The following is a 14,649-nucleotide window of genomic DNA, read 5'->3' as shown; positions in this document are numbered from 1 at the left end:
GACATTGAGAGGTCAGTATACTGGCTACAGGTCTTATAATGTATTTACACTGATAGACATATAGTGGTGAAGATGGTCCAATTAACAGCTGTATTGTTTCATTACAGACACATGTGCTTGTAAGTGGAGTTAAAATGTCTATAATATCAACAGTGACTGGCCATTATTCACATTTACAGCAGAGATTTAAGTTTTCCATCACACATAAATAGTATATGATGTAATGTCCTGACGTAAGTGACAGACAACATTTTTATGATGAGCTTCTCCTCACGGCACGTCAACACTTTTTGAATATAAGTTTTCTAAAAATAGTTTCAAGCAGTGAGATGCAAAGCAGACAAAACAATACAAGGGACAGGCGATGAAAAGGCTATTCTTTTGTCATCTACAGTGTCTTTTCTTCTTTTTCTCTCCTCATTAGAATTAAAAAGTTCCAAGTCTAAACATATTCTGTTCACAGAGCCCTTCTCCCTCTTTTGTCTTTCAGCTGTCAACCCTTTGGGTTGCTAAATTATTTTTCCTACAAGGACCTTGGTTTCAGGGACACCGAAGGGAATTTCCTCCTTGCTTCTCATTTCCTCCAGATAGTTTTTCTCAGCAATATTATTCATTTCAGGGAGCTACATTAGCTTTACTTTATGTGATGCTCGGTTCAGTCTTCATTCCCCTATCTACTGGTTGTTTTCACAGTGAAATTCCTTCGGGCTTACTGTGTACCCTATGAGGACAATACACAGTAAGGGGAGGGTAAAAAGAGAGTAGAGATATGGATACTTCTCTAAGTGTCGTCTAACACTTTTTATCTGGTCTATTCACAGAATAACAGAGAGAAAGAGCACAAACACACATGGTTGTATAAAATGTGTCAACCTCTTGTGGTTATGGGAATACAGTCTGAGGATAAAGAGCAAGAGAAGAGAAAGGGAAAATATATGGTAGTGGACTTTGAATGGCCTTTTATTCTGTCCTCAGTTGGACAGAACCAGGCTCAGCAGTGTATGCATGGGAGGAAACACAGAGAGCTACGATGAAGAGGCTAACATGCCTCAGACAAGAGATCAGCCCTTTTCACACAGCAATCGTACCATAATGCTGCAGAAAAAGACACCAAGACGTACTGTTCCCCTTTTGGTTATTCATACAGATCAAATGTATCATGTTTACACCAGAAGTAACATGTTTTAACAGGTTTTTATTAAATGTGGATACACCTGCTAAAACAAGCCAATTTAAGCCTTTCCCAGCGTGTGTAGCAGCAGATGTATTATCAGTTCTCCAACAGCTACAGCTTACCTGTTCCTCTACCTACTGAAGGACAGGCGTGTAACTCAACAACATGAAAGGGTGGCATTACACTGCATCCTGCAGGTTGTGTTTCTGACAGTCACACCTCTAAGATAATCAGGCAAGTTTACTACTTTTGACTGGACCGGAAATGTAATCACTACAGGGGGACAGTTTACAACGGCGTTGTTGGTAAGAGTGGGTAGCGACGCCAAGTCATCTTCCACTTAACACATTTTGGCTCCCCAATTGCAAGCTTAGAGGTGTATCAGTGATGCATCTACTTCATGCTCCCTATCCAGCTCTGTACCGGACATTGATGCACAACAAAAGCGCATCAGGCTCACCTTGAACTGTCTGTGTGAAAAGGGCTTATGTTTGAGTGACAGAATGACAGTGTGGATTATACAGTAACTGTCAGTGTTTACTGTAAAAGCAGGGTGGTGCTCTAGGTTGAGATTCTTAAAAGCACATAAGCACACACATCAATGGTGCAAAAAAAAATCCTTTGTGTTTAATTGCTTTTAGAAAACCGGCTGAGCAAATATTCTGACTTTGCGGATCTTGAGGGAATAAATGACTGAATGAGGGAAGTGTGGGAGCTATAGCATCAGAGGTCTGATGCAGGTTTGGCTGTAGAGGTACGAAATGAGTGGTGATGGGAAGTCTGCCATGGAAACTATTGGTCATATTACAGGAAGCTGTGACAATTATTTGACCTGCGAGGAAACGGCGAGTCAGAACTCAGAGATTTTCGGGTGTGGCTGGGAAGAAGTTGTGTTTTTTTCCAGTTTAGTCTTTGGAAAAGTCGAGGAGAGAGACCAAAGGTTTGAGACGGAGAGACGTGATTGGTCCAGGAAGAAATCTAGGTGGATGTTTGCAAGGCGGCCGCGTGTCTCCACGCCCTTCTGTGACTGGGTAGTCCTGCTCCATCAAGCTAAGGTGAAGACGGAGTGCACTCCAGAGAGGCTGCAGAGAGAGAAAAGAAAAAGAACAAAAGATGAATACACTGGAAAAGATTTTGAGATGAATTGTCGGGCAGAGGGTGTGAAATGGAGGGGAAACAGTGACACTGGAAAGAGGAAGATGTTAACAAAAAAGACAAGAAGGAGGAAAATGTTGTAAAAACAAAAGAAAAATGGTGACGAGCATTACAGGAGGAATAGGGAAGGAGGTTCCAAAATGAATCCAAGCAGAGTGACGTAAATGAGAAAGGAAATTAAGAAGTCGAGATCAAACAGGGGGTAGGGGCCAAGATAATGAGCTTGGGCACAGTGAGGCATAAAAATGGATCGGGGGGATGGAATTAGAAAAATAGAGGTGGTGGTGGGGGGGGGTAGATAACAGAGACAGGATAAAAGAGAGAATGAAAGAAAGGGGGTCAAATAAAAAAAAAGAGACATAATTATAAAATAGCATAAGAAAATCAATGAAGAGGCTTTCATTGTGCTTGCAGCCATATGAAGAGGATGGAGAGCACCAGTGTGTCCATCAAGCGCTTACACACCAGCACATGTCAGTGTGACACACACAAGCACTTCAAATGCAGACTGAAGACAACAAGGATGAGTCAAACAGATGAAGCGGAGAGAGACAACTGACATTTAGAGTTCAATTGGAGCATGTGATGACAAGGCACAAAGAAACACGCCAACCCCATCCCTGACAACAGCTTGAGAGCATCTGTGTGTGTGTGTGTGTGTTTATGAATGTGTATCTGTGTGGATGACGAGCTTGGTGCTTGACATTTGTGACTTTATACAGTTTTATTTATTCAACAACAGGCTCTGAAATTTAGGGCAGAGAACCAACACGGAGCTAAGAATTCACATTAATGTTTTGAAACTTAGGGATAAAATAAAAGAAGTGCAAGTGTGAGAATCTGACATACAAAACTTAAATAAGTCTAAAAAAAACTGGAGACGTGAACAGTGAATTACAGATATGGGAGTGAAGTTTGATGTTAATATTTCTGCTGATCCAAGTAACTGCCTATCTTTGTCAGGACACTCTAGGAAAAGAGATCCTAAATCTCAAGAGTTTCTATTTCCTGGTTGAATAAAGGTTCAATTAAACATTCTTACAGCACTGATTTTAAGGAAGGAACATTAAGGAAGTTCATGTTTATTGGCGCACCTTGTGGATTACAAATTTGATGCCAAGACCTGTTTTCATTAAACTTCAAGTCACATAAAGCAGGATATTCCCAAAAACAGAATATACAGAGTCATTAAAGTCATTTCTCTAAATCATGTCAGGCGTGTATTTAATAAATGTATCACATATATTTCAAAGAGAAGTATGTAGGATTTAGTGACCTCTCACTTCATTTCCCTAATGGGAAACTTAGTTTGCAGACCAGTCCTCAAAAAGAAAACATTACAACCATAAGCAATAAAAAACTTCACTCATATCCAGCATCACACATCATGGAAAAACATGACTCTCTGGTAACCTAGCATCAAAGTCGCAGTCTACAACTGACTTGATAACTGTTTGCTCCACATTTCCCTCCTGAGTGTCTCAGTGACTCTACTGTGATTATAAAAGATGTGACTGGACTGCTGTAGAACAAGAGTTTGGTTTGTGCGCGATCAAACACAAATTAAATCACAGTTATCAAAATTATATTGCATTACTGTCAATAGTGTCCCCCAAACACAAACACTGGAACCTGAAGGCAGAACCTTTATGAAAAACATCAAGAGAGACAATAAAATTCATTTTACACTTCGTGTCAGCCTAGTCTCTCAAGAAAATGAGTCACGGCACATTTGCCCACATGTCAAAACTACTATTAGTGTCACAATAAAGGTACAGAAACTGTGAGATGGGTTTCAACAACAAAACATCACTTCCACAGCCACTTTCCACCAGATTCTATCTCCTATAACTCTTGTTGAACATGCTGTAGTTAATGAAATATCACTTTTGTGATAAAATAAAGGTATGTAGCTATTTGTTTAAAAAAAATTTAGGCATTTAGAGACTACTAGAGCCTTGAAATTGTAGGAGCTTTAACCAGTTTTGTTCAGGAAAGACCACTTTGCATAATGGAAAATGCAATCATGTTACGATATTTAAAAGCAAACTCAGGTATCTTATGTCTTTGGAGCCCAGAAAATGAACATTACACAGACATGGAATGAAACTGCCTGGCAACTGTAGAGGACGTAGAATTTCAGAATGAAAAGGAAACTCTTTAGTCGTTTAGCAATAAAAACTACCCTAAAAGGACAAGAAATTGAGCAAATTGTCCTGTATTAATTAAATTTCAAGACTGTGCTTTTTTGGTTTAATTTGTTTACAAGTACACACAGATGAGCAAACTCAAATTTCTTAATTTCATTGTCACTATTATGACACTGAGGCATCACGATTTTTTAGCTCAGAAGCATATAAACACCATGTCAGCCCTGGGGCGCACACTCCTGGTTTACTGTATTAGTACCAGAGCTTATCAGAGCAGGGACCACACACCAGAAAAAGACTGAAATTCATTACAGTCGTAGGAGGGCCCTGACAAGCTGCCAGTCTGTTTGGAAAATTCTTCAAATCCCCATCCCTCTCTGTCTTCACAGGACGGTGAGAATACGCAAAGCTCCTCACACACACACACACACGCACACGCACACACAGACACACACAGACACACACACACACACACACACACACGCACGCACACACACACACACACACACACACACACACACACACACACACACACACACACACACACAGGAACAACTCCTGGTCTACATCTTAATTTCAAGGATAGTTTGCACTGTCACACCCACAAGCAAAGAGCTGCATTTACACAAAAAAACTCTTCTCTGAATCTTAATTTCATGGGTAGTTTACACTGACTCTCTCCATCACACACATACTCCATCACATGTATGCATGCATACATGCATACATACATGTATCATCCTAATATTGAACAGAGAACTGGCCCAGAGGTGCACTTGAATGACACACTTTGTATTTGGCTTCTTTTGTCTGCTACGACACATAAACAAATCCTTTCTCACTCCTACCCTCACTTACACAAACACGTAATAAACACTGCTCTGCATCTTAATCTAAAGGATAGTTTGTTGTTGTGACTGGGGTTTTTAAGACATTAAAAGAAATCAGACGATCAAAGAAATTTCTGCTGCCATAAAACCATGCAAAACAAACATACCCACTCTGCTTCACACCCTTGGTTTGAAAATGGCTTCAAATGGGTTGAATTCTTAAAAAGCAGTGTTAAATTTAAAAAAGTTTGTTCATCCCTCGGCTGGTACTGTTTCAGTCTCCAAGGACAGAAAAGGTCAAAGCACTCTGGAAAGTCTTTTCTTTAATTACCATAATTTGACAAACTTAAATTAAACAGATCAGCATGTGAATGCCTCTCTGATATAAGTGTTGTTGTGTGTGTGCATGTGTGTGCGTGTGTGTGGGTGTGTGTGTGCGTTTGCTCCAGCGTCTGACAGAAAATTACAATTTTGTAATTTTCTGCTGTGTGTAAAAGCAAACGAGAGGCAGAGAACACTCCGTTTGTCTCCAGTTATTAAACAAACCAATTACAAAGCCCACTCATCACATTTATGTCCCAAAAAAGGGGCTGTTGATCTATTATTAATGTGCTGTTTCACAGTGTAATTCACAAAGATTCAATCTCATACTTTCAAGCATAAATGACTCTATGAAGATAACATGCACACACAAAACGTGCTCCAATATCCTACAGAAAGCGTTTCTTCTGTGCAACCTACATACATGCGTTTTATAGACATGGACTCAAATGTCAAGATCATCAAATTCACTCTTTCCTTCGTCATGTCATAGTGTCATCTCCGTCTATTGCCTTCTGTTCTTCTACAGCTCCTCCCCACACATTTGTAATCAGAGCTGTGCCGCCTGGTAAATCAAAGTGTGTGCAGCCACATTTTGCTCCACTACCCTGTGTTCCAAGTCTGGATGTGCAGCAGTAAACTAGGATAGTTGCAATGACTGGGTGAAACCAACTCTGTGTTAGAGGCTGGATGTCCTCTCAAAGAAAAAAAAGGCTTCTATCAGGTCTGTGTAGGACTGATAAGATACCGATCTTATTCCATTTGTGCTACTGAGCAGTTTCAGGAAGTCTGTAAAGTTCCTGCTTTGTAGAAAGAAGTTTTATGGAGGGTAGTTAAATCATCATCAGTCCACATGGAGTGTTCAAATGAACCAGTTTTTAAATTGCAATTCAGTACAGTATCACAGAAACAAGTTAATTCAAAAGTTGCTCTTGGTTTTCCACTTTTTAAGAAATTGAAGTATTTCTATAATATTTCATTTGGTGTCTTCACTGTTATTTAATCTTAATGTAATGAATAAATGTATGATGATGAATGTACGCTCAAAAGTCATCAGTTTATTCTACGCTATGGTTAGGATTTAGCATCTTGATTATAATAAAGATGATTGCTACAGTCACAACTCTCCATTCCAAATGAGCTTGTTCTTTAACATAAGAAAAAAACAATAAAAGCCATTATTAGAATAACAATAGAAACCAGAACTTAAAGCATCACCACAATGACCCACAAAACACACTGCCCAGAAGTAATTTGTTAATGATCATCCTGTTCTGACCCAGCAAGACATTTTCTGCAGTGGTTCAATAATTAGTTTCTGAAAGTGTCCCACAGATGTACAGTAAACACGGCTGTGATCTGGACTATTACAAATATAGATGGTACTGAATGGAAGAGGTGCATTCTTCTCATAGAAAAAAAAGTTTGTTATTGATCTTTATATTGACATTACATAATATCTACTGTTCATTTGACTCATAGACTTCCAGAAAGGGCTTTCAAAAATGACCGAGTCCAAATACATCTCATCTGCTGCATGCTTTTAATTTAAGAGGAATTTGTGCCAGCTCACTGAGCACCACTGATTGATATATCACACACAGGCTAGCATATATTCATAAATGTAGACTTGCTTAGATAAGGTTTAGAGAGCTTTGTCTTCCGCACACGTTCAAAATAGGTCATCTTATTTTGCAACTCCAGCAAGCACGGCTGCTTCTTTTCCTGTCCTGATTTCAAACACACAAACAAGTGACGGGAAGTTTTCCCCTCTCCTTCTCACCATGTATCTCGCTTAAGCAGATCTCCTCATCAGTGTAACCTAGTGAGGTTTCTGTAAGTAAATATGTCTATTTCAAGAACAGCAAAGACAGGCTGGTAGTTCTGTATTTTAGCAGTCTTACTTGTGTCAAGGTGGATTTGTTTGCTCCTGGACCTTTTTCAGCGTCACCTGCCAACACATACGCTGACACACACACATGCATTTGCACACTCACAGACTTTGCCTCTATGGTTCAGTATCCTTTAGCTGTTCAGCAGGAGACTGTCAAATTCCAATGCAGCATTTTTTAAAATTTATTTATTTTTTACTGTGCTGCTCTATCATGCAGCATATCGCTTCCGACACAGGGCTCCATGGCCTTCAGGGCTTAAAGATGGCGATGCAAGAAGCAAAAAGTAGAACAGGGGGAAAAAAAGCTCCTTAGCTATAGTTACAACGTGTGAGCTGACTTGCATGAATCTATATTTGTGAGCATGCTTGTATGTGTGGAAGTCTGCGTGAATGATTCATGGTGCTAAACAAAAAAAGTACAATATGCTCATTTTGCTGTGATGGCATGACTGGTGTTAAATGCCAGGCCCTCCAGCAACGTCCCTGCTGTTTACAAAACATGGCTGAGGTCAGAGCATCTTCACAATGAACATGTGCAACCCTCCACACAGCAATACTGAACAGTCTTTTTTTAACTGAGAAAACGTATTAAATGTTTGCGTCAGCATTTTGAAAATCTCTGTTACTCATATTCATGCCTGCTGGATTATCAATAACAGCACTGCAGGACCTCGATTGATCTGGTTATGTAACAGCACAATATAAAAAAAGGTGTTTTTACATGCTGGTGTGTTGGTGCATTTATTGATCAGCCAAACAAAGAAACATTTAGATTTGTTCATCACAATCTAAGCAGTTTTTATTGTTTTAACCTTAACAGGTAGATGCTGCATCCTTGTTTGCACTTCCAGCAAACCATGCTGCATACGGTCAGGTATCCATTCCTTTTTTTATATGTTGTAAAGGTTTCTACGTCCACTTGTGCCAGAAGCCCGTGTGACACAAATTTAATCCTTTCCACCCAACTGTGAGCATGTGTCTTAATCTATTCAATAAAAAAACAGATACTAGAAAAAAGAAGGCTATGAGTGCTATAATAACACGATTGCTTGCTTTGATGGGAGACTTTGTAGGAGAAGCACCACTGTCCCCACCTCTACAAAGAAGTGTCGACCAACTGCATGTCCACACATGGTAAGCTTCAGCACAGCTGACCAAAAAAATGTGTTCATAGAACAATTTGAGCCCAATGAATCCTGACATTGTCATCTTGGAATATATACAAGTGCCATTAGGGAAGAAAAAAATCTATTGACCGAAAAAAACCTCATCATTCAAGTAGTCAGCTGACCTCATTTTTGGCCACATAGCGTTGCTCTATCATAACACTACATCTCTATCATAACACTACATCTCTATCATAACACTACATCTCTATCATAACACTACATCTCTATCATAACACTACATTTGTTATTATAAGCACCAGCCATGACGGGTGCAGCAGCTCAATTGCTACTCTTTTTTATCCTGATGTGCCTTGGGAGCAGGATAAATCTGGACATATCAGACCACACGGTGCTTTTCCTGTTGCTTCAAAATTCATTCTTTATGCTTCCAAATCATAATTTATTCATGTTTCACATTGTGGCCTTTTTGGGTAATGCAGTTGCAAAAAAAATGATCCATGTTGCTTCTACATACATTGTCCTTATAATATCTGGTGTATTCTTGCTTTCTTGTGTGATTTACACAATAAACACCCACTAAGAAAAGAGTAAAAAGGACACAGCTGTAATATAGACTGAAATAGCAAAAGCTAAAGATAGGTGAGGGAGAGAAGTGTGTACAACCCAGAGTTCACAGGTTTCTGCTGACACAGATAAAAATTTAAAGAATGGGACACAGTCGAGAGATTGGCTACACCGTCATTAACCTTGTAAAACCGCAGCCTGTACAGGTGATTAACGATACCTAATTATGTGCTATTAAAGAGCACCTGAGGACACTCTCTACTTGCAAACCAACATGACATAATGCAGCTACAGCACAGGGGCTACAGCTTCTCAGAGAAACTCTCACTGGGCTTGACAACATTCTCCCACAGGGACCAGACCTTCACAATACACACAGGCTAAAAAAGATTGTTGGCAACTTAAAGAATGACCCTCTGTGGTCTAATATTTTCTGACTGCTGCTTCTTTGCATGCCACTTACATATTTCCCCTCCCTGTCCTGTTCAAAGGTCTGTTTTTGTTTATTACAATAGAACACAGTGGAGTCCCTGCAGAGGGCTCAGTGAAAAGCAAAATACTCCGACACAGAACAGAGGCTTTTACCATATGAAAGGCAGGGGAGAAAAGAAAGAGAAAAAAGAAGAGAGAAATGGGAAACGGATCAAGTGAGAAAAGATAGAGGTGCAGGGATGGGGTGGAAATGTGGGGGGTAGCGGGTGTGTTGTGTGTGTGTGAGAGGGATGAGAGAGTGTGGTGAGCGGGAGGAGAAGATAAAGGCAGAGCTGTATTCCCTGATGTGGCTTCTGTGCTCTTCGCAGCTCCTGCTCCAAGGATTACTGCATTTACACTTCAGCTTAAAAATAGCCCCCGTGATAATTTATTTAGCTGGAGCACGCCATCCCGCATTGTGTTTCCAGAGAATAGTTCTTCCTCTGTCTGAATCTCTATGAGATTTTTCCTTTCTCTTGTTTTCTCTTATCATATTCTAACATATATAATCTTTATCTTCCATTCCATAACAAAGTCACCATCTCCAAATGCAGAAGCTATGTTTACCTGCACAAAAAATGCAACTGATTACATGTCTGTCATAATCCTTTTTTGGGTTGTCAAGCTGGTTACATGAACTTCTGATAGCCTCTGACTCAGTCAAGTGAACTACATGTAAAATAATCCAACACATGACTTTTAACAACAACTTTTATTTGCTTTCCTGTTTGCAGATGATGCAGCTCTGTTGGGCTCATTAAGTGGACATCTTCAGCGCACACTGTGGTTTACAGCTGAGTGTGAAACAGCTGGGATGACAATTAGCACCTCCAAAACTGAGGTCATGTCCTCAGTGTGAAAACAACGGACTGCCCACTCTGGGTTGGGAGTGAGTTGCTGCCTCAAGTTGAGGTGTGCCCAATGTGAAGTAGTTTCACAAACCTAAAACAAAAATTGTGAAATGACAGTGTCACATGAAAGGATCCACGAATAGTGAGTTCTAAACTGAGCAGTCCATGATATACATCATTTTCTAACCCTAACCATATAATCTTTGATATCTATACTTAAGCGTGAACATTAATTCTGATCCTAACCATTATGGGCTGGAGCAAAGTAGAAAAGAAAGTGAAAAGTGAATACAGAAAAGTTTGTGAAAGACAGATTTTGAACCACAAATCTCTCATTTGAAGGTCAGAGGTTTAATGACACTTCCCAACCCCTCCATCCCCCTAATGTGGCATGTTTTTCCTCGCCAAGATTGGTGACCGTCAACATCATTACCTTGTGAGTGTCAAGCGTCAGTAGCAGGATGGAGCTGTATTGCAGTAGAGAACTGAGGAACAAAAGTGTAGCTATTCTACAAATTTTGATCTTTTATTGTAAAATTGCCAAGCTTTTTTTCCCATATGCCAATCTTTATATTTTAAGATCTGTCATGAGATAGCATTGGAAAGAATAAAATTTCCATTACAAGTAGCAAAAATGAGCTTCCTCTGCATCAAAAGACTCAGTAGAGGTGGTTTAGGCATCTGGTCAGTATGCCTTCAGGACATTTACCAGGGGAGTTGTTTCGGGCATGTCTCACCAGAAGAAGGCCTCGGGGTAGACCAAGGATCTGCCGGAGAAAATATGCCTCTCGGCTGGCTTGGGCTATATCTCTATACCCTGGAAGAGCTAGAAGAAGCGGCAGGGGAGAGGGAAGCCTGTGGATCTCTGCTGAGAATGCTGCCCTCGAGACCCAGATATGTGGCTGGGAATGGATGAATGGAATGGATAGTTGGATCAATGGATAGAACTTTTTGTTAAGTGCTCCAGAAACTCCAATGTGCTTATTTTAGGCAATAATAATTCATTCATCATGTACCTCTAAACCATCAGCAGAGAAAGCTAAATCATCATGTGACAATATATGGACTATAGTAAAGAAAATGGAAAAGTGCGCAAACCCATGCAAGGAAAACGTTTCCTAAAATATCAGTAGAATTAAATTAACCCATTAATCCAAAGAAATAATGTCTCTTTTCTGATATGCATTTAATTTCCACTACATTTTTTTAAAACTCAGCCTGTGAGGGGTGCACATTCTAAATTTTTAACTGGGTGATAACATACAAACTTTTTTCTACAGGCAGCCCAATGTATCACAGTGTATGCTTAGATTGCTTATTCCAACCATGTTCATCACATTCAGAAGTGTAGTTATTAAAAAAAAAAACTCTCCATGGAGCGTAACCAAAGCCACCAGACAAGAGTGAAATCAGCATTACCACAACACTCCTAATTCTAGGACAAGTGCCTGAGCTGATGATATACTGCCAAAGTGAAAAAAGCAAGACTATTATCACAGTTCTCTCCAATTTGCCCTTGGGATATGCCTGTTGAATGTACTCACTTGAAGAGAATGATCCCCCTCAAGTTTCTCAGCTGATTCGGCAGCCAATCTAGACTCAAACAGGCCATGTTCAAAGTCAATAGCACTTAAGCATTAGATATGAGAGGCCTTCAAATGACACAAGACAAAAAAGGACTTGGTTGCTATTTTAGAGCAGAGAAAGTGCTTTAGTTGCTGAGGTTAAAGGAGATCATCTGTCATCGTGGTACAGCAAATCTCATTTTCCACAGAAATGTGATGACTCGACAACAGGGCGGACAGCAGTGATGTATGTGGTGGGTGTGGGGAAGTGGAGCTCACAACAAGGAAAAGATAGCGATCCCACGCAGAGTTTTCTGTCTTCTGTCTCATATTCTGTGTCTCTCACAACAGAAACCCTGAGAGCTGTAGGTGAATGATGATGACCTCATCTCATCATGGCTCAGAAACACTGACTCTTATTTCCCTTTGTTAGTGTAGCAATGGGATCTTATCTTTGTCTATCAGGTTTCTACTCTACTGCCAAGTGTGAGCAGTTCTGTGGTCAGAGGGTGGCACTGAGTGTTCAAACTCTAAAATAATTCCTCACAAAATTTAAGTAACAGATCTAATGTACATGTTTTGTTTCCACAAAATCATGTAGTGCTTAAAGCTTCTTGAATGCTTTATTGTTTCTCAGGATCATTAGTTTTTCTCTGCTGCATTGCTGTCATAGTATTCTCTTATGGCACATACAGTCGTGACAAAAAACAGTTACATCCTCAATCAATTCTAAGCTTTTATGTATCACAACATCCTAATAAAATTGTCTAGTCATCACCAGCTCTTAAAATTAGGTAACAATAACCTCAGATGAGCCACATAATGTGACATTTACACGTAGCTTGTTGAAGCATTTTTAGCAGCAATAACTAATTGTTCTCAGTATGAGAACAATTGTTCTCAGTATGAGGTCCCACCACAGCATTAGGACTCTTAAGGTCCCACCACAGCATTTCAGGTCTGGACTTTGACTGGAATATTGCAACACCTTGATTGCTTTCTTTTTCAGCCATTCTGTTGTAGATTTGCTCCTTTTCTTGGGATCATTGTCCTGTTGAATGACCCAGATTCAGCTGTCAGACATATGGTCTCATATTTGACTCTAGAATACATTGGTATACAGAAGAGTTCATGGTTGAGTCAATGACTGCAGGGTGCCCAGGTCCTGTGGCTGCAGAATAAGCCAAAGTCATCAGCCCTCCACCACCGTGCTTCATGTATGAGGTGTTTGTGCTGATATGCTGTTTGATTTTTAAAAAACATGCTGCTGTGCATAATGACCAAACATCTTCACTTTGGTCTCATCTCTCCAAAGGACATTGTCCTGAAAGTCTTGTAACTTTGCAACAGAAGTTGTGCTGCCATGTCCTTTTAGGAAAGAAAAGGCTTTCTCCTGCAGCCCTTCCAAACTAGTCATGCTTTCTCAGTCCTATCAACTGTACTTTAAGTAAGTGTGACAAGTTTCTAGTGATCTGCACCTCGTTACTAATTTTAGTGTGTTATACTTTTCTAGAGTATAGAGCATAATGACACAGAGTAATATGTCATGTGTTGTTGTCCTCCTGAGATTGTATTAACCTAATTTTAGGACCTGACCTTCAATTGGAAGTCTTTTTCACATGACTGTAGATAGATGCACTGTTTTAGCTCTAAAATGGCTCCCTTATATCAAACATAGCTATACAAATTCTATAGTACACAGATGGTTAGCCAGACATAATTACGATTGCAGCTTACTAACAGCACAGCAGATTTTTGTGAATTTAAATCAACAATTTCTTTTTATTTGTTGCTATGTAAATGAAAGCCGAAATATGCCCTAAATGCCAGTTGTAATGCCAGTCGAACCAGTTGGAAAAGCTGTCAAAAATTATTGGTTATGGATCATTCTTTTTAAAACCCGAGGAAAAATTTAAAATGTTTGTGTGGCTTTCTTAAACTCCAAAAGTACACAAAGGAGTCTGAAATGGTATAATCACCGTAATCTCAAGTATAGTCACTTTTATAATGACATACATGCCGTTATCTAAGCAAACTGCTGAAAAACACATCCAGAGATATTTATTTAGTGTATTCCTAAATTCCCATTTAATCTGACTTCTGCATCCATTCTGTCTCTGAAGGCACCTTTTGCTACTGATGACTTCATTATCCTCCGTCACTTAGTGACACCTTACATGAAAAGCTCTATGCATTAAAGATGCAGTAATCAGAGACGTACACACGAAAATATATATATTCTCGCTTCAATTTAGTCAGTATAAGAGATGAATTAAAGAAGTGATGAAGCTCTCATAGTTCTCTTTAGGGAGATGTTGTTTATATTGTGGAAAGAGGAATCTGAGTGGAAGTGCAATAAAGTGCTCCTCTCAACGACATAACCAATCACCATGAAAGAAAATTTCGTTTTCTTCTCCACTGAAAACTTTTGGAAGCACTTTAATTCCCCTTGAGTGGTTCTGGGGTTTCAAGTTTAAACTAATTTGCTTGTCTGGTAATTAAATAAGAAATCAATTCAACAAACAATTAGTTCCTCTGGTGCAT

General features: G+C 39.6%; 1 protein-coding gene across 2 annotated transcripts in view; it reads right to left on the bottom strand.

The window, feature by feature from the left end:
- Positions 1–724: 724 nt before the first annotated feature.
- Positions 725–14,649, bottom strand: part of samd12 (sterile alpha motif domain containing 12) — a 102,878-nt gene continuing 88,953 nt past the window's right edge. For both annotated transcript variants that reach the window (XM_072370162.1, XM_072370161.1), the window contains exon 5: positions 725–2,256. In XM_072370162.1, coding sequence (XP_072226263.1) covers positions 2,225–2,256 — 32 coding nt within the window. In that variant the 3' untranslated portion in view covers positions 725–2,224. The remainder of the gene's footprint in view (positions 2,257–14,649) is intronic.

Source organism: Leuresthes tenuis, unplaced genomic scaffold (assembly GCF_036924035.1).
Source record: "Leuresthes tenuis unplaced genomic scaffold, fLeuTen1.0.hap1 SCAF_18, whole genome shotgun sequence".
In the NCBI taxonomy this organism is placed as follows: Eukaryota; Metazoa; Chordata; class Actinopteri; order Atheriniformes; family Atherinopsidae; genus Leuresthes; species Leuresthes tenuis.
This window is presented reverse-complemented; position numbering and strand designations above follow the sequence as displayed.